We start from the raw sequence: 18,532 nt of genomic DNA on the forward strand, positions 1-18,532 counted from the left end.
TTTAATTTATCTACAGGTTTGCCAAATTTTGGCCCACCGTTTCTTCTTCTCAAACCTACATTCTGAGATTCTTTCATTCTTCTTGAAATCCTGTGTATTCTAGATGTGCCTTTGATGAAGGTCTCTTAATGGTGAACAATCTCGATTTTTTTAATTTGGAAATCTTTTATCTATCTTTTTCTCATTTTACTAATATAATTTTATTTCATACACAATTCAAAGTTGGCACTTACCTTTTTTCCACAACACTTAAAGATACAATCCTACTTTTTCATGTTGTTGTTGAAAAATGTATTATCTAATTGTCGTTTCTTTTAGGGCTTCTGTCTTTTCTTACTGTAATTTTGGTGTTTTGGAGTTTCATAAAAATATGCTTTTTAATAAAATCCTGCTGGCTGATTGTGTTTACTGTGTCTGGATTTATAGCCTTCATCAGTTCTGGAGAATTCTCAACCATATTCAATGACTGCTGCTTCATTTTCTCGTTTCTCTTCCTAGGATTTCCAAATTTTTCCAAGGCTAGACCTCAGTGTGTCCTCCATTTCTCTCTCTTTTTTAAATTGTGATAAAGTATACATAACAAAATTTACCATTTTCACCATTTAAGTGTACAGTTCAATAACATTAAATACATTTACATTGCTATGCAACTGTCACCACCATCCATCTCTAGAACTTTTTGTCTTCCCAAACTGAAACTGAGTACCCATTAAACAGTAGCTCCCTGTTTCCTCTTTCCCCTAGTTCCTGGCAACCACATTCTGTTTCTGTCTGTATGAGTTTCACTACTCTAGGTTCCCCATATAAGTGGAAACATACAGTATCTGTCTTTTTGTGACTGGCTTATTTCACTTAGCATAATGTCCTCAAGATTTGTCCAAGTAGTAGCATGTGTCATAATTTCTTTCCTTTTTAAGGCTGATTAATATCCCATTGTGTGTTTGTGTGTGTGTGTATGTGTGTGTATATATATATGTATATATGTTACATTTTGTCTATCTGGTCATCCATTGATGAACACTGGAGTTGCTTCCACCTTTTGGCTGTTACGAATAATGCTGTTATGAACATAAGTGTACATATGTCTGTTCAAATCCCTGCTCAAATGTAGAAGTCTTATGTTTGACTTCCCACCTGATCTTAGAACTGGTTGAAGAATTTGCCCTCAAGCCACCTCACCTTTCCTAGGTTTCCTTACTCCTCACTGCTCTAGTTTCTCCTCTTTGTGTTGATTTATGGTTCTTGCGTATTTTCCTTGCTTTTCACCAAGCCCAGAAATATTTTTCCTTTCTAGCCCAAAATAAAATTTAGGGAATATTTTTTATAATGATAGATGTGTATTGTATAAATGCATATGCTTTTGATGAATTTAATTCTCAAGATATTTTGAGTATTAAACACTAATAGCACTCAGTGCGTGAGTGATGGGGAACAGCCTGTATCTTTTAACCTCCTGTGTTCAGTTAGTTATTTTTCAAAGAAAGATAAATTACTAGTATAAAACTTTTTTTTTTTACTACATAAGCTAAATAATGATCCTTTAGTTAATTGAGTACCTACCAGTTGTAAAATACTTTCGATAATTATATAATGTAACAGAGTGTAGGTGTAAAATTGTCTTAGATTTTCCTTTGACTCTCTTGCTGTAGTTACTGAACTAAGTAAATTCAATTAAAAACACTGTAACATCCACCACAGTTTTACCAGGAATGATGTGCCAATGAATATCTAACAAAAATAGTCTCTATTTCACGTAGTTCTTATGTATTACCTTCCTTTGCATATTCAAATTCTTGTAATAACTACCATAGGAAAGGAATGTTACAAGTGAAAGTTAACTAATAGTACAAATAAGGAGCAAAGATATTTTGCAGATATGAGTTTGCAGTTGACTCAGATTTTTTACAACTTTTCCATATTAGTCCACATCTCTGTTAGTTACAAATGATACCATGGATTAAATATCAAGATCTGCCATGAAAAGCATAGATGAGGAGAGAAAATGTGAAACATAGGGAGTAGGGATTAGAAAAGGGGGGAAGGGGTTCTGAAACTATAGATGAAAAGATATACTGGAGTAAAGTTATTGATTTGTAACTTGACACATTTTACAAATATGTAAAGGGAGAGGGTATGTAGATATATATGATAAAGATAATATATAAAGATGCCAAGAGCTTTTGTGACCTAAAATATATTATGAGACATTCAGGAAAGGTTCGTTGACAGAAGAAGAAGAAATACGTATCTTAGAAGATAATGTATGTATGTGTTTTAATCAAACAACTCTCCCCACCCCCAACAGCTATGCATCTCTGAATTGTTTATATATTATCACAAGTGGCACATACTCTTCTCACAAAAAGTTGTGAATTTTGTTTACTTACCAATTACATTTCCTCATAAGTTATTGATTTTTTTAGATTATAGATTACAATGACCCGTAAGATAACTACTTCATTAACTTATTGTGCTTGGGAATGTTTTCAGAGTATACTACTTAATTTCTAATTATTCATATAACTGCTTTTATTGCAGTAAAGTGTGTTGAAATTTTCATGTGCCTTTCTTTAACAGTTTCTTAAATAACATGGAAAATATGATATTATGTGTCCTCTAATTTTAAATTTTAATGAGACTGCTAATTTTAGTATTAAACATCAATATTTTAAGCAACTGGGTTAAAAATAAATTATGAAAATAAAGAATATGCAATGTGTGTATTGTTAGTAGCTTGATTAATGAAATCAGGCTAATTTTTGCACTGAATAATTACATAGTCACATGTAACTAAACATTTTCTTTTTGCATTATTAGAGAAATACAATACAAATGAATTTTTCTTAATGTCTGTTTCTCAGAAAATTTTAAGAGCTTGCACTGAACAAGTGAAAAAGTATCCAGAATTCTATACTCTCCACGAGGTCACCAGCTTAATGGGATTCTTCCCATTCAGAGTAGAGATGGGATTAAAGTTAGAAAAAACTCTTCTTGCATTGGTAAGATTTATCATCAGAGGATATAAGCTTTTTTTTTGCCCAAAATATACATATGTGTGTGTGTGTATACACGTATATATATACACACACATATACGTGTGTGTGTGTGTATATATATATACATATATTTTTTTTGGCGGGGGGAGACAGAGTCTCACTCTTGTCACCTGGCATGTAATGGCATGATCTCAGCTCATTGCAACCTCTATCTCCCAGGTTCAAGTGATTCTCCTGCCTCAGCCTACCAAGTAGCTGGAATTACAGTTGCCCGCCACCATGCCTGGCAAATTTTTCTATATTTAGTAGGAAATGGGGATTTCACCATGTTGGCCAGACTGGTCTCGAACTCCTGACCTCAGGTGATCCACCCACCTCAGCCTCCCAAAGTGCTGGTATTACAGGAGTGAGCCACTGCCCCTGGCTCATGTATACTTTATATAGACATTATATTTAAATGTTAAGCAATAATTAGGTGACTTTAAAAATATGTAATACCAATCTGTTTCCCTTTGTTTTTATTCTATGGATACAAATACTTGATGTTTTTAAAAATGCCACTACTTTGTTCTTTGATTTTCTTTTCTTACCACCCATCTGAATGCCCCTGAATACAAGCAGAAAGCCCCTTTTTTTAATGGGATTTTATTTACAAACATATTGAAAGTAAGTGTGTGGAGAGGATATTTTGGAGTTTCTACCATCCCCTGTTATGATTTGTGTCTCCTAAAAGGAGAAGATAGACTTTAAAGTGGCAGGAAAAATTCTATGAAACTGACCTGGCATGATGGCTCACACCTGTAATTCCAGCACTTTGGCAGGCCGAGGCAGGCGGATCACTTGAAGTCAGGAGTTTGAGACCAGCCTGGCCAACATGACAAAACCCCGTTTCTACTAAAAATACAAAAATTAGCTGGGCATGCTGACACACACCTGTTATTCCAGCTATTCAGGAGGCTGAGGAGACAGAATTGCTTGAACCCAGGAGGCAGAGGTTGCAGTGATCTGAGATCGTACCACTGCACTCCAGCCTGGGCAACAGAGAGAGACTTAGTCTCAAAAAAAAAACCACAGGTAGTGGTTGTCAAGCAAAAATATTAATATCTTGGCATGAAGTTTCTAAATCTGATGTTTACATTTAGTAGAATGATAAATTTCAAGTTAACAATTTCATATGATGAAAGATACTTTTCTTAGAAAAAAATACATTGCAATTTTTGCAATAAAATGATTACTATTTTTCATATTTAGGGCAGTGTAAAATATGTGAAAACAGTATTTCCCTCAATGCCTATGAAATTGCAGCTCTCAAAAAGCGATATATCTACCATCGAAACGTCAGAACAAACAGCTGAAGCTATGCATTATGTAAGTACCAAGGCAGCATTGGATCTTCCTAAATAATCTTTTATATCTCACAAAATATATCTAACCCGATTGTCCTAAAGTCTCCTTTCTGACTTTTTTTGTTCTTTACTTTATTGAAGAAATTTTCAATAAGTATAACCAAGTAACAAATTACTTGTTGTTTTTCAGGATATTAGTAAAGATCCAAATGCAGAGAAGCTTGTTTCCAGATATCACCCTCAGATAGCTCTAACTAGTCAATCATTATTTACCTTATTAAATAATCATGGACCAACGTACAAGGAACAGTGGGAAATTCCAGTGTTTATTCAAGTAATACCTGTTGCAGGTTTGTGATTTGCTATGTCAAATAATGCTCTCAAAAAAGAGAGGTTGGACCGTGTGTTCTCACTCATAAATAGGAGTTGAACAATGAGAACGCATAGGCACAGGGAGGGAAACAACACACACCGGGGCCTTTCGAGGGGTGGGGGGCAAGGGGAGGGAGAGCATTAGGACAAATACCTAATTCGTGCAGGGCTTAAAACCTAGATAACAGGTTGGTAGGTACAGCAAACCACCATGGTACATGTGTACCTATGTAACAAACCTGCACATTCTCCACATGTATCCCCAACTCAAAGTAAAATTTAAAAAAAGAAAAAAAAAGAGAGGTTGGAACCATTTCATTTCAGCTGTCTAAATATGGGTGGTCAGTTGTGAGATACCAAAGCACTGATTTGAGGAGGACGTAAGTTTGACACTTACATTCAGTAAAACTTTTTATGTATAAAGCTACTATAGGCTCAGCACTACTAAATGAATTAATTAGGTCTATAGCACTTGTAGTCGTATTTAAGGGTGAGAGCGACAAAATGATGGCATAGGGTGGCCAAGAAATACATGAAATGGTCAGGTTGTTCTGTCTTTCACGGAAATGAAAGGAACGTAGTGCTTTAGTAGACAACCTCAAATGGGTGAATTTCCATGACTTATTTACTTGTCTGTTACTGGAATTTGGAATTACAGTAAGTCTATACATATAAGCATAGGGTAGTCTGTCTTTCAACAATAAAATTAATATTTGCATATTAATTCCTGTATATAAGAAATTCTTTCCCTCCTGTTTTGATTCATATTTAATTTTTTATTTTTTAAATATCTTTCAGAATTAATATTATATGTTACAGCATAAATATAATAAGTGAAAGATTATGTCTATTGAAACAAAACTACAAATTAGAGTTAAATGTAATATATTCTCTGTGGTAAATATTTCATCATTTTTTACAAGTTCCTATAAGAAATTGAGTAATAATGACAGTAAGAATATAACAGTAAAAACCAGAAATCCTTTTTAAACATTGTTAGAAAGACATTTTTCTTCTGCCAGTTGGATTTTCTTGCCCTTAGATTTCTAAAGGACTTGAATATCTTCTAGTCTAAGGGTAGCAAATATATGGGACATGTGCTGCCATTCTCCTGTGTTTCTTTGTTTGGTGATCCTTATGTCATACATCCTGTTTTTAAAAAATATATCATGATTAGATACTAATCACCTCTTTCTTTGGTTTCTGTTTTAAGGTTCAAAACCGGTTAAAGTAATATATATTAATTCACCACTTCCCCAAAAGAAAATGACTATGAGAGAGAGAAATCAAGTCTTTCATGAAGTTCCATTAAAATTTATGATGTCCAAAAACACATCTGTTCCAGTCTCTGCAGTCTTTATGGACAAACCTGAAGAGTTTATATCTGAAATGGACGTATGTAATTTTTTTTTTTTCCCCTGAGGGGAATGTACTTGTTTATCCTTTTGAAGCGTAAAGTTTTATTGCAAATCCCTAAACCTAGTAGTTAAAAATACAGGCTTTAGATTCAAACTTAAATTGAATTTCAAGTCTAGGTAGACTTTAGGCAACTAACTTAACCTCCCTCAGCCTCAGTTTTCTCTTTTCATACATGAAAGCAAGTAGTACCTACTTGACAAGGTTATTATGAGGGTTAAGTTTGATATTTTATGTTGAAGGGTGAGCACAGTTTTTAGTTATGTATGTAGTGAAAACTCATTGATGGTGGTGGTTAATGTGAGGTTTTGTTTAATTGGTCTCATTCATATTCAAGAGCTTTATTTTTTTGAGATGGAACCTCGCTCTGTCACCCAGGCTGGAGTGCAGTGGTACAATCTCTGCTCACTGCAACCTCCACCCCCTGGGTTCAAGCGATGCTCCTGCCTCAGACTCCCGAGTAGCTGAGATTACAGATGTGCACCACCATACCCGGCTAATTTTTTTGTATTTTTAGTAGAGACAAGATTTCACCATGTTGGCCAGGCTGGTCTCAAACTCCTGACCTCAGGTGATCCACTCGCCTCAGCCACCCAAAGTGCTGGGATTACAGGTGTGAACCACTGCATCTGACCCATATCTAAGTTTTTAAGTGTGAAAAGGAACAGATGAGTTTAATTTGATTGGTACAGAAAGTATTTGGCCAGATTGTTAATCTTAAGTATACTTAGTAGCTGTGTGACCTTGGGCAGATTACATAATATCTCTGTGTCTAGTTTGCTTATCTGTAAAATGGGCATCATGATATTACCTAACTCATAGGATTGTTCAGGTTTAAATGAATTTATACATACAAAGCATTTAGAGTAACACTTGGCACTCTGTAAATATTAGCTTTTATTATTCTGTATTGTAAAATATTTTTTCCATGATTTTTAAATACATTGTTTATAGAGAACTTGATTCATTCATTCCATAAGTTTTTATTGAGCAGATACTATTCTATACAGGGAGGAAGCAGCAGTGAATAAAAACAAAACCTATTTTCCCTCAGACCTTAAATAAGTGGTAGAGGGCCCAAATACAGTAAAAAAGCAGGTAGTGGTAAATGCTATGGAGAAAAATAGAGTAGGCTAAGGGGAAATAGAGATATGGGTGGGGAAGGGGTCATTTTATATTCATGATTAAGAAGGCTTTTCTGAGGACAGGAAATGTGAACAGAGACTTGAGTAAAATGAGGAAGCAAACAAAAGTTTAAAATATAGAAATATTTTTATTGTACTTAAGAGCTCATACAATTTTAAGGATATTGGCCTTTTGGTTTTTATATTTGTTTATGTTTTTCTCTTTGCCATTTGCCTTTTTATATTTTTATGATACACATGTCATAAAGCACTTTTAACTTTTGTTTTCTTCTTACACATTTTACTTTTAAAACTCTGCCTACAACTTATATTGAGGTGAATGTCAGGCAGTAACAAGAAGAAACATGAGGTAGAGGAAGGATAAAAATTGACAGTGGCTTCTTTCAATAATGGTAGGCCAGGTAATTGGGACCCTCCTTTTATTGATGACATCTAAAAAAGCTGGACAGATATTAAAATATCTGTCTTAGAAGCATGAAAAAGCTAACAAGATAGTGAGGAATTGTAGGGCTGAGGTACTGAAGAAGACAGGATTCCTAGAAGGTCAGCCTATTACTTAGGGTTATTTTTGCCTTGGATTATATTTGCCATTTCTGAAGAGGCAACTAAGAAAATGAACTGTGCTTTTGGCAGCATCATAAGACTAGAGGGATAAAAGGAAAAGTTCAGTTTTCCACCAAGGGCCTGGACCCCAAAGGGGCTGCACCTCAGGAGTCAGGGTGAAGCAGAAGTAAATGAGCCTTCTCTGAGATTGTAGCCTGAGTTTTCAGGCCCTGAACTTGGAGTAAAATGCTTTTTCTACATTGCAGGTGTCTTCAAACACCTAGGAAAGTAACTAAAAATGAGAGGAGAATAATGCATTTTTTTGTAGCCTCAAATTATTATACCTCTTAATGTCTATTAGCCGAATTTTTGTTGCTAAGTATTCTGTGATTATTTTGATTTCTGTAGTCCAACAATTTGGAATGTTTTTAAATTTCCAAGTGCTTGAGTTTATTGTTTGTTAACATTTTTCTTAATGATATCTAATTTTATTTCCTTCTGAACATAGAATAAGACTTTATCAGATTCTGCTTTGGTCTATATTGAGATTTTCTTTGTATATTAATTTATAGTCCATTTTTTGAAATGCCCTTTGGATTCTTGGGGGAAGGGAAAAGGTTTATCTTTGTAATCTGTTTACATATATATTTTCAATCTTTCATATATATTCTCATTATTTAATATTATTCATACCTTCTGTATTTTTTTATTTTTTACTTAGAGACAGTATCTCATTGACCTGGTATAATTATATTTCTGTCAAATTTTTCTTTTATTTTTCAGTTTATGTAATAAAAATTTATGACCACTATCTGTTTACCGTGGATTTTCTCTTTTTTCAAACTAGCATTTCTCCCTTTTCTATCTAACGCTTTTTGCCTTGAATTCTGCTTTGTCTAACACTTACACTGCTATTCTTCCTCTTTTTATCTCTTGATGGCATCTGTAGTTGTTTTGTTTTTAACCTTTTTGTGTAGGAATGCCTCACGTAAGCAGCATATAGTTTAATTTTACTTTTTTACTGAATTTGGTAGTCTTTTAGTAGGAATTACCATTCACTAGCTACCATTTACTGAGAGGTTACTTACTATGTGACAGGCACTATGCCAAGAGATTTTCTATATATAATTTCTCACTTAATCTTTAGAACAAATCCAAGAAGATGCCCCTGCTATACCTGTTTTAGAGATGAGGCAGTTGAAGTTCAGCGAGGTTAAGTAACTTACCTGAGTTAATCTTTCTTACTCACTACTGATGGCTGTTAGAACCCTTCTCTGAAATCCTGCACTGTAAGGCTAGTGGATGTACATAACCAATTACCAAATTTCTACGGTATTTAAAGTGCTCTGTCAGATTGAAGAGAGATCTTCTGGTACTTGTCTCCTTGTAGAGGGGACAATGTATTCCTGAATAAGTTAAAGCTGTGTATAGTTTTTCCATTACCAAAACAGCACATGAAAAACAACATTTATGACTTCATGTCTCAGAATACAATAAACCACCTTCTGTCCATTTCTGCCCCATCTTTTATTGCTGAGAGTTGTTTTCCCTGAGTAGTTGTGGAAAGAAAGTCACTGGTTGATACTAAGGGTGCACCAGAAGCTGGCAACACTTCTCTGGCCGCATTAGAAAGCAGCGCCCTCACAGTGGCAGGGGGACTTTCCTCCTGGTCAGCTAAGACCAAGTGTCTCTGCAAGAGTCTATAGAGTAGACATAAATGAAAATCTACCTCCCGTTTGGCTCTACATTTCTTTTTTGTGGTCTTGTCTATTTTTTTTTTTTTTTGATTAGTTGAAATTCCTCTTGAGATGTAGTAGTTCGTAAATGTTCCATTTCTTGTGCTATTACAACTTGGCAAATTTGCCTGTTATCATGAACATTTCAATGGGAAGATAAGGTTAATAATAGTTGGCAGTAGTTTGTTGTCATCTTAAGCAAGAACCTTTTATAACCATTAGACTTTTCTTTCTACTTTAAAAGAGCATGAAGTATGTATGAGAGGGATAGGGACATTAAGAGATAGGTAGGGTAGCTTGAAATTTTTACTAATACTTTACCAATTTATTTACTTAAGATGTCCTGTGAAGTCAATGAGTGCCGAAAAATTGAGAGTCTTGAAAACTTGTATCTGGATTTTGATGATGATGTCACAGAACTTGAAACTTTTGGAGTAACCACCACCAAAGCATCAAACTCACCAAGTCCAGCCAGTACTTCCACAGTACCTAAAATGACAGATGCTCCTACAGCCCCCAAAGCAGGAACTACAACTGTGGCACCAAGTGCACCAGACATTTCTGCTAATTCTAGAAGTTTATCTCAGATTCTCATGGAACAATTGCAAAAGGAGAAACAGCTGGTCACTGGTATGGATGGTGGCCCTGAGGAGTGCAAAAATAAAGATGATCAGGGATTTGAATCATGTGAAAAGGTATCAAATTCTGACAAGCCTTTGATGCAAGATAGTGACTTGAAAACATCTGATGCCTTACAGTTAGAAAATTCTCAGGAAATTGAAACTTCTAATAAAAATGATATGACTGTACATATGGTACATGCTGATGGTGAAAGACCTAATGTTCTGGAAAACCTAGACAGCTCAAAGGAAAAGACTGTTCGATCAGAAGCAGCTAAAACTGAAGATACAGTTCTCTGCAGCAGTGATACAGATGAGGAGTGTTTAATCATTGATACAGAGTGTAAAAATAATAGTGATGGAAAGACAGCTGTTGTGGGTTCTAACTTAAGTTCTAGACCAGCTAGTCCAAATTCTTCTTCAGGACAGGCTTCTGTAGGAAAGCAGACTAATAGTGCTTGTAGTCCAGAAGAGTCATGTGTTTTAAAAAAACCTATCAAACGAGTATATAAAAAATTTGATCCAGTTGGAGAGATTTTAAAAATGCAGGATGAGCTCTTAAAGCCAATTTCCAGAAAAGTACCCGAATTGCCCTTAATGAATTTAGAAAATTCTAAACAGCCTTCTGTTTCTGAGCAATTGTCTGGTCCTTCAGACTCCTCTAGTTGGCCGAAATCTGGATGGCCTTCTGCATTTCAGAAGCCAAAAGGACGTAAGTAAATATTTACAAAGAGCTTACAGCGTTTTACTTGTTCTTTTTCCTTAGGTTTTTCTCCCTCATTCCTTTACTTTGTTACAACCTGTTTTGTAATTGTCATATAGTCATTGATAATTCATTTTTTCAGTCTATTGATCAGTATTTCAGCTTCCAAAATGTCCTCTCTAGATATGTATACAAAGGCGTATGGGTCTTGTGACTTGTGTTTATGTAACATGTACAGTGACTGCTAAGCTATAGTAAAGTGATTTGTCAAACTGATGAAGGGTAAGTGCATCCAGAATAATCATAAACATTGATTGATTTAAAAATTATTTATACTTGGTGTTGGACTGCAGTTTTATACTTTTTGGTTTTGTGAAATCTGCTCCTCAGCTCTGCCTAGATTAGGAATAGCATTTCTTTTTAAACTCTTTTTCTTTTCTCACATTGTATGCTGTCTCACGAATTTATACTTTGCCTAAAGTTCGTCGTGAAGGTTAAAAGGAGAAGAACCTTAAAGCTAGGATTTCAGCTCTTACTGCAGTTCCAGTAAAAGTAAACAGAAATGGTAATAGTGTGAAGGTCCATTAGGCAGAGAAGTAGAAAATTAAAGATGATAGAAGTTTTAAAATAGGTAATTGAATTGTTATATCCTTGATTATGCTGGGTAAAGAGCTAATATATTTTAAAAATGAGAAATACTATTTTTAAAGGTTTGCCGTATGAACTTCAGGACTATGTTGAAGATACATCGGAATACCTAGCTCCTCAGGAAGGAAATTTTGTGTATAAGTTATTTAGCCTGCAAGACCTGTTGTTACTTGTACGCTGCAGTGTCCAAAGGATAGAGACAAGACCACGTTCTAAAAAACGGAAGAAAATCAGAAGAGTAAGTTGTTATTCGTGGAGTTAGAATGTGATCACGTAAATAATCAACAGATACTTAACATGCCATTACTATGAAGTTTAAATTGCTGAGCACTCTTAGTAGTATCTTCAGGTTGAATTTTGTTTTTTTGTTTTTTTACTAAAATACTGAGATCAATTTTAATAAGGGAAAGTGTTTCTATATAGTAGCCATAAATGCTGGTAACATTCATGCTTGGAATATACAAATTGAGCAGCCCTAATCCAAAATTCAAAATGCTCCGAAGTTTGAAAGCTTTTGAGCTCTGACATGGTATCCCAAGTGGAAAATTCCACCACACGTGACCTCATATGATGAGTCACAGTCCAAAATCCAGTCAAAACTTGGTTTCATTTGTAAAATTATATAAAATATTGTATAAAATTACCCTCAGGCTCTATGTATATGGTGGGTATGAAACATAAATGAGTTTTGTGTTTAGACTTGAGTCCTGTCCCCAAGATATCTCATTATGTATATGTAAATATTCCAAAATCTGAAACACTTCTGGTCCCAGGCATTTCAGATAAGGGATACTCCACCTGTATAAACTTTATAAAAAACTGCATCATCATAGATTACATCTAGATTGGCACATATATTCCTGTTTTCTCTGGGAATTTGGATTTCCGTTATTACATGCGAACTCGAGCTCTTTTCTGTCTGTCTTTGGGGCTCTTTCTTGACTTACTTTAGAAGTCCAAGTAGAACTTTTGAAAGATGGCCTTTCACACACATTTAAGGTCTTTTCAGGATTGTTAGAAGACCAAATCTCTTCCTTTCTTTTTCTCCCTGTTGTTTCTTTTGGGTTTGATATAAATATTTTCCTCAGGAAAAAAATGTATACTGCAATTTGAGTAATTACTTCTTTTAATAATTTTTCGTATTTGAAATTCTCTTTCAGATTAGTTTGCATTTTTTTGTGTATGACTGCTGAATTCTGATAAAGAGAATCTTCTATATTATAATTGAGTATGTAATATTAAAGTGTGTTTCCTTTAATTTTTCTTGAGGATTTTTTCTGTTGTATATATTTGTCACAGTACACATTTGAAAAAACAAGTTTTGGTGTCTCTGTCTCTTGTTACCTAACTTACTGCCCAATAAGAATCATCACTGACCACTTTGAATGTCAGTGTGTTTTGAGGTAGGGATCAGGTGAATCCAGACTAGTGATGTTCTAGTATTGATCCTTGTGGAGTACTTCCTGACTACTGTATCATATTAAAGAATAACTGGGCCAGGCGGGGTACCTCACGCCTGTAATCCCAGCACTTTGGGAGGCTGAGGTGGGTGGATCACGAGATCAGGAGATCGAGACCATCCTGGCTAACATAGTGAAACCCCATCTCTACTAAAAATACAAAAAATTAGCCAGGTGTGGTGGCGGGCACCTGTAGTCCCAGCTACTCGAGAGGCTGAGGCAGGAGAATGGTGTGAACCCGGTAGGCGGAGCTTGCAGTGAGCCGAGATCGCACCACTGCACTCCAGCCTGGGCAACAGAGTGAGACTCCGTCTCAAACAAAAAAAGAGAAAAAAGAAAATGTTGTAAGTAGTACTATTTAAACTAGTTAGGTAAAATTACATCCCCCATCAGTGTTTCCTACCTAAAAACCAACTTACTTAAATAGAGCTTTGAAATACTTAGAAGTCTCTTCAACCTCTGCTGTCCAAGAACTTCATCTCTTCTTTGTTTTTCCTTGGTTCTTCAATTATTTTAGTTGTCATTTTAGTTTCCAGTATCATTTATGTTTCCTTACCAAAACTCTGCTTAATAAGAGTTGCACTTTAAAGGAGAACTTAAAACATCAGCCAGTCTAAAGTGATGGGATAAAATAAAGAGTCTAGGCCAGGCACAGTGGCTCACGCCTCTAATCCCAACTCTTTTGGAGGCCAAGGCAGGTAGATCACCTGAGGTCAGGAGTTCAAGACCAGCCTGGTCCACGTGGCGAAACCCCATCTCTACTTAAAAAAATACAAAACTTAGCCGGGCATGGTGGTGCACCTGTAAACCCAGCTGCTCGGGAGGCTGAGGCAGGAGAATCCCTTGAACCCGGGAGGTGGAGGTTGCAGTGAGCTGAGGTTGTGCCATTGCACTCCAGCCTAGACAACAAGAGTGAAACTCCATGTCAAAACAAAAGAATAATAAAGAAGCTAATTTGAACCACAAGATAAAACAGAATTTTCTGAGTTCGTTACATGATTATGAAATCCACACCCAGGAACTTTGGATGATTTCATAATATCTATTACTGTCTGTCTCAGTTAACCAAGTATCCTAAGTGCTTTATGTGAACAATTGGAACAGAACCAAGAAAAACATTTACTTGGGGAGCCACTTATCAAGGGAAAAAAATAGTAAATTTTATTTTTATAGTATGAAAATTTTATTATCCTTAAATTTTTTTTTTTTTTTTTTTGAGACGGAGTCTCGCTCTGTCGCCCAGGCTGGAGTGCAGTGGCCGGATCTCAGCTCACTGCAAGCTCCGCCTCCCGGGTTCACGCCATTCTCCAGCCTCAGCCTCCCGAGTAGCTGGGACTACAGGCACCCACCACCTTGCCTGGCTAGTTTTTTTTGCATTTTTTTAGTAGAGACGGGGTTTCACCGTGTTAGCCAGGATGGTCTCGATCTCCTGACCTCGTGATCCACCCGTCTCGGCCTCCCAAAGTGCTGGGATTACAGGCTTGAGCCACCACGCCCGGCTGATTATCCTTACATTTTTACTTCAATTTTGGGATACTAAGCAAAGATGAAATGTTCAGGCCTTTTTTTCCCCTGGCTTCCTGGAGATGGCAGTAGAATACATACAGAAATTAAAACTGGTTTTAGGACTTGGTTTTATAGATAGAGTAGTTTATCAAAGAAAATCTCCCAAAGTATTTGCTTTTCAGAAATAATACATATTTTTAAATTTTAAAAAATATATGGAATTAACTCTGTTACTCATTTCTGATCCAGAAATGTGATCCTTTTTCTCAGTCAACTTTTTTCTTAACTCTGCAGTAAACTAGCTATGTGTCCTTAAGGAAATTTCATTCATTCTTTTTTTAAAAGAGACAAGAGTCTTGCTCTGTTGCCCAGGCAGGAGTGCAGTAGCATGATCATAGCTTACTGCTTCCTTGAACTTCTGGGCTCAACTGATTCTCCCACCTCAGCCTCCTGAGTAACTAGGACTGTAGGCTTGTGCCACATGCCCAGCTAATTTTTTTTTTTAATTTGTTATAGAGTCAGGGTCTTGCTAGTTTTTCCAGGCTAATCCTGAACTCCTGGCCTTAAGTAATCTTCCCACCTCAGCCTCCCAAAATGCTGGGATTACAGACTTGAGCCATTACACCTAGCCTGAGCAAATTTCTTTATCTCGACCTTGTATTTGCTCTAAAGTTATGAGAGACTAAATCATATACAGATAACCATTTGCTAGATTATATAGTAAAATGCTTTTAATGATAAAATTATCCTAATCCCATTTAATTTTGTTTTTAATTGAGAAGACACACTGGAGGCCTTACCTCCTGAAAATATGGTCCCTGAAACAATAGCTTGTTATTAATGCAAAACCTTGGACTCTACCCCAGATTCTACATTTTAACAAGATCACCAGATTTCTCACATGCACGTAGTTCAGGGGCAATCACATGAAACCGCACTTACTGTTGATAACAAAAATATTAGTGGATTTGAATCATTCTTACCACCAACATTGTGCCAAGCCCACTCTTTCAAGACTTAAGAAATATTTATGAAATATTTTCAAATCTGCAAATGGTAACATCTTAGTATAATTTCAAAAGTACTAATTAGCCTTATCAGTGCAAGTTAAGTACCTTAAATCATGTGTTTCTCTTTCTGCAACTGGAAATAGACTCCTGTTAAGAGCAGAGTTTTCTTTGAAGATATAGCATAAGCACAGTGAACAACATGTATTTCTTTGCTTATGCTCCCTTAGACCAGTAATAGGTACAGTCATTTTACTTATGTAGTGTCCTGACCAGTGAATTTGGATGGATAATTTGTCAGATACTTCATGTCTGAAATAAAGCCGTTAAATTGAAGATAATGACAAACAGGTTTTAATGTAGGCATTATTGCTCTTTCATTTGTAGGATGAAACAAGCTGCTCAGAGTATTTGAGCCTGAGACAGTATGACTCATGCTTTAAAGGAGCAAAAAAATTCTACCTTTTTTATCCTCTTGAGAATGACTAGTAAAAAAGTCAGTCCTTCCCAGCATCTAGCTTTGAGCCTTTGGGCAACTATGTATGATAGGCTCTGTTGCAAGGATTCTGCTGTCATTCACATTTCCTGACAAATCAAACCTTGCCTATGTGGGGAGGTATGTCAATTTTGGTCAGAAATGGGAATGGTGAGGAGAGATCTCTTTTATCCATCCAACTTTTGGCACCAAACATTCTTCTATCCATCAGGCTTGAATGTATCCATCTTACAGTGTGAATCCTGCTGTAACTGAAAGGATGAAATAAGATTACCTGAAAGCATTCTGAAAGTGGCAAAGTTGGATAGGCAAATGTATTTATTATTAATAGTAAATTAGTAGAGCTTTGAAAAAGTATAATCTTGCATTGCAGCAATTTCCAGTTTATGTACTACCAAAAGTAGAGTATCAAGCTTGTTATGGAGTCGAAGCTCTGACTGAAAGTGAACTTTGTCGCTTATGGACTGAAAGTTTATTGCATTCCAACAGCTCATTTTATGTTGGTAAGTTATACAAAAGTCTTTGTTCTCCTTTTTAATTTCCTTGTAATTACATACTTGTAAATTCAATTATGAATACTTCTATTCTGCACTTTTTTACTTTAGTTTTTATGTATGTATGTATTTATTTTTAGACAGGGTCTCACTCTGTTACCCAGGCTGGAGTGTAGTCATGTGATCATAGCTCACTGTAACCTCAAACTCCTGGCCTCAAGTGATCCTCCTGCTGCAGCCTTCCAAGTAGCTGGGGCTGCAGGCATGTGCTACCATGCCCAGCTCATTTTTTTGTTTTTTATTGAGTTGGGGTCTTATTATGTTGCCCAGACTAGTCTTGAACTTCTGGCCTCAAGCAATCCTCCTACCTTAGCCTCCAAGAGCTGTGATATTATAGGGATGACCTACCATGCTGACCTATTTTAGAAACACTTATTTAATAGTATAATCAAAAATATACATTTGTTTTCTAAAACAAGCTTCTTTTAAGGGTACTGTTTAATTGGTTAACTATTGATCTATACATTTATTTTGAAATTTTCTTATAACGACACTGCTTTTAAAACCTCAAATATTTTGATGAAATAACTTTTTCCTTTGTTTTTGTTTTGTTTTTCTGGGGCATGGGGATTAGGCTGGAATTCAATTTGCATTGGCTCAGTTCATATACAGTTAACATCCTCACATAATAGATTACTTACTAGTCATTATTGGTAGTATTTCCTCCCACTGGAATGTCCAGTATCGAACATCTCAATGCATCCCATAAATCTCAATCCCTCCTAATCATCTCAGACTACTCCTCTGTGTAGTCTTTTGCTTCTTTGATCTCTCAGTGCGGTCTTTTACTTCTCTGTGAATTGTTACTTTGTACTTTATTGTTCTCTCTTAACACCTATCCCTTCTTCCTGTTAGACAGTAAACAGCTTAAGGTCAGAGTCTGATAAAATTCTGTATTGAGTCTAATAAAATTTTGTATTATAGTGCTTAGCTTGATTGCTTGTATGTAATAAATGCTATGAGGGTGTGTTTCTTAAGGAAACGTTATTCACTTAAAATGTTTTTCCTGTTTTGGTTAATCAGTATTTTGTTTTCATGTTTTATGAGAGTATTAAGTAGATAATTGATTCTTTCTGCTTAACTCAAAAAAGGAAGTAGCTAAATGCACTAATTGGTGATATGCTGCCTCCCTCCTCTTCCTTCATAAATATACTCGAAGTTTTTGTAGTAATTTTCAGTCTATAACCAGAATTTCAGTGTTCCTCCAAAGACCTCACAATCTCAATGTTAGCTACTTGAATGCAATTTGCCAGCCACATCATTTTAGGAAAGGACCAAATAAAAACTTATGAGTGAAATTTTGTTTAAAGTACTGACAGAGAACAGAGATTCATGACCAAAAAAAAAAAAATTTAAGGTTTCATTTTTAAATGCACAGTTTAACGTCAACTGTGTGGATTACTTCATCTTAATTATTTTTTAAAATCCTAAGTAATCCTAACTGCTGATTATTCTCTGTGAATCCTATCCTCTTGTAAGCCTTTCATTTCAATGTACTGGGATAGTATTTTTGGCTTCTGTGCCAAGTGTTTGGTGAAAAGCATATATTGTATGGTTGTGGGATTTTGGTTTGTTTGGGGTTTTTTGGTGGGGTGTAGGTATGCGGGGGCGATATGTTTTAAAATACTATTTTAAAAACATCTGAGTTTTTGAGTTTTTTTAAATGTTGTTATAATACCCTTTTAATTTAAGGAAGATGTTCAAGAAAATCACTTGAAGTGCTTGTAAAAGTGGAGATTGCTGGCCCCACCCTGGAGTGTCTGATTTACTAGGTCTGTACTGGGACCTGAGACTTTCTGAGGTGGTACTGATGCTGCTAGTTTAGGGACCACACTTTGAGAATCAATTCTATAGCTTATAGTCTCTTTTTCCAGTAGAATAAACACCCTTGTGATTTGTTTGTTCGCTTTGCTTTGCTATAAACATGTTCCCCACTTTCCCTAGTTGCAGTACTCTTTTTATCTTTTCCCTGTAAAAACTTCAG

The 18,532-nt window shown here is 35.7% G+C and overlaps 1 protein-coding gene across 3 annotated transcripts in view; it reads left to right on the forward strand.

Annotated features, from left to right (window-relative positions):
• Positions 1–18,532, forward strand: part of ICE2 (interactor of little elongation complex ELL subunit 2) — a 73,921-nt gene that overhangs the window by 26,286 nt on the left and 29,103 nt on the right. For all 3 annotated transcript variants that reach the window (XM_012000277.1, XM_012000276.1, XM_012000275.1), the window contains 7 exons: positions 2,862–2,999; positions 4,248–4,364; positions 4,533–4,692; positions 5,928–6,109; positions 9,893–10,886; positions 11,588–11,763; positions 16,368–16,497. In XM_012000277.1, the coding sequence (XP_011855667.1) occupies positions 2,862–2,999; positions 4,248–4,364; positions 4,533–4,692; positions 5,928–6,109; positions 9,893–10,886; positions 11,588–11,763; positions 16,368–16,497 (1,897 nt within the window). The remainder of the gene's footprint in view (positions 1–2,861; positions 3,000–4,247; positions 4,365–4,532; positions 4,693–5,927; positions 6,110–9,892; positions 10,887–11,587; positions 11,764–16,367; positions 16,498–18,532) is intronic.

Source organism: Mandrillus leucophaeus, unplaced genomic scaffold (assembly GCF_000951045.1).
Source record: "Mandrillus leucophaeus isolate KB7577 unplaced genomic scaffold, Mleu.le_1.0 Scaffold623, whole genome shotgun sequence".
Lineage (NCBI taxonomy): Eukaryota > Metazoa > Chordata > Mammalia > Primates > Cercopithecidae > Mandrillus > Mandrillus leucophaeus.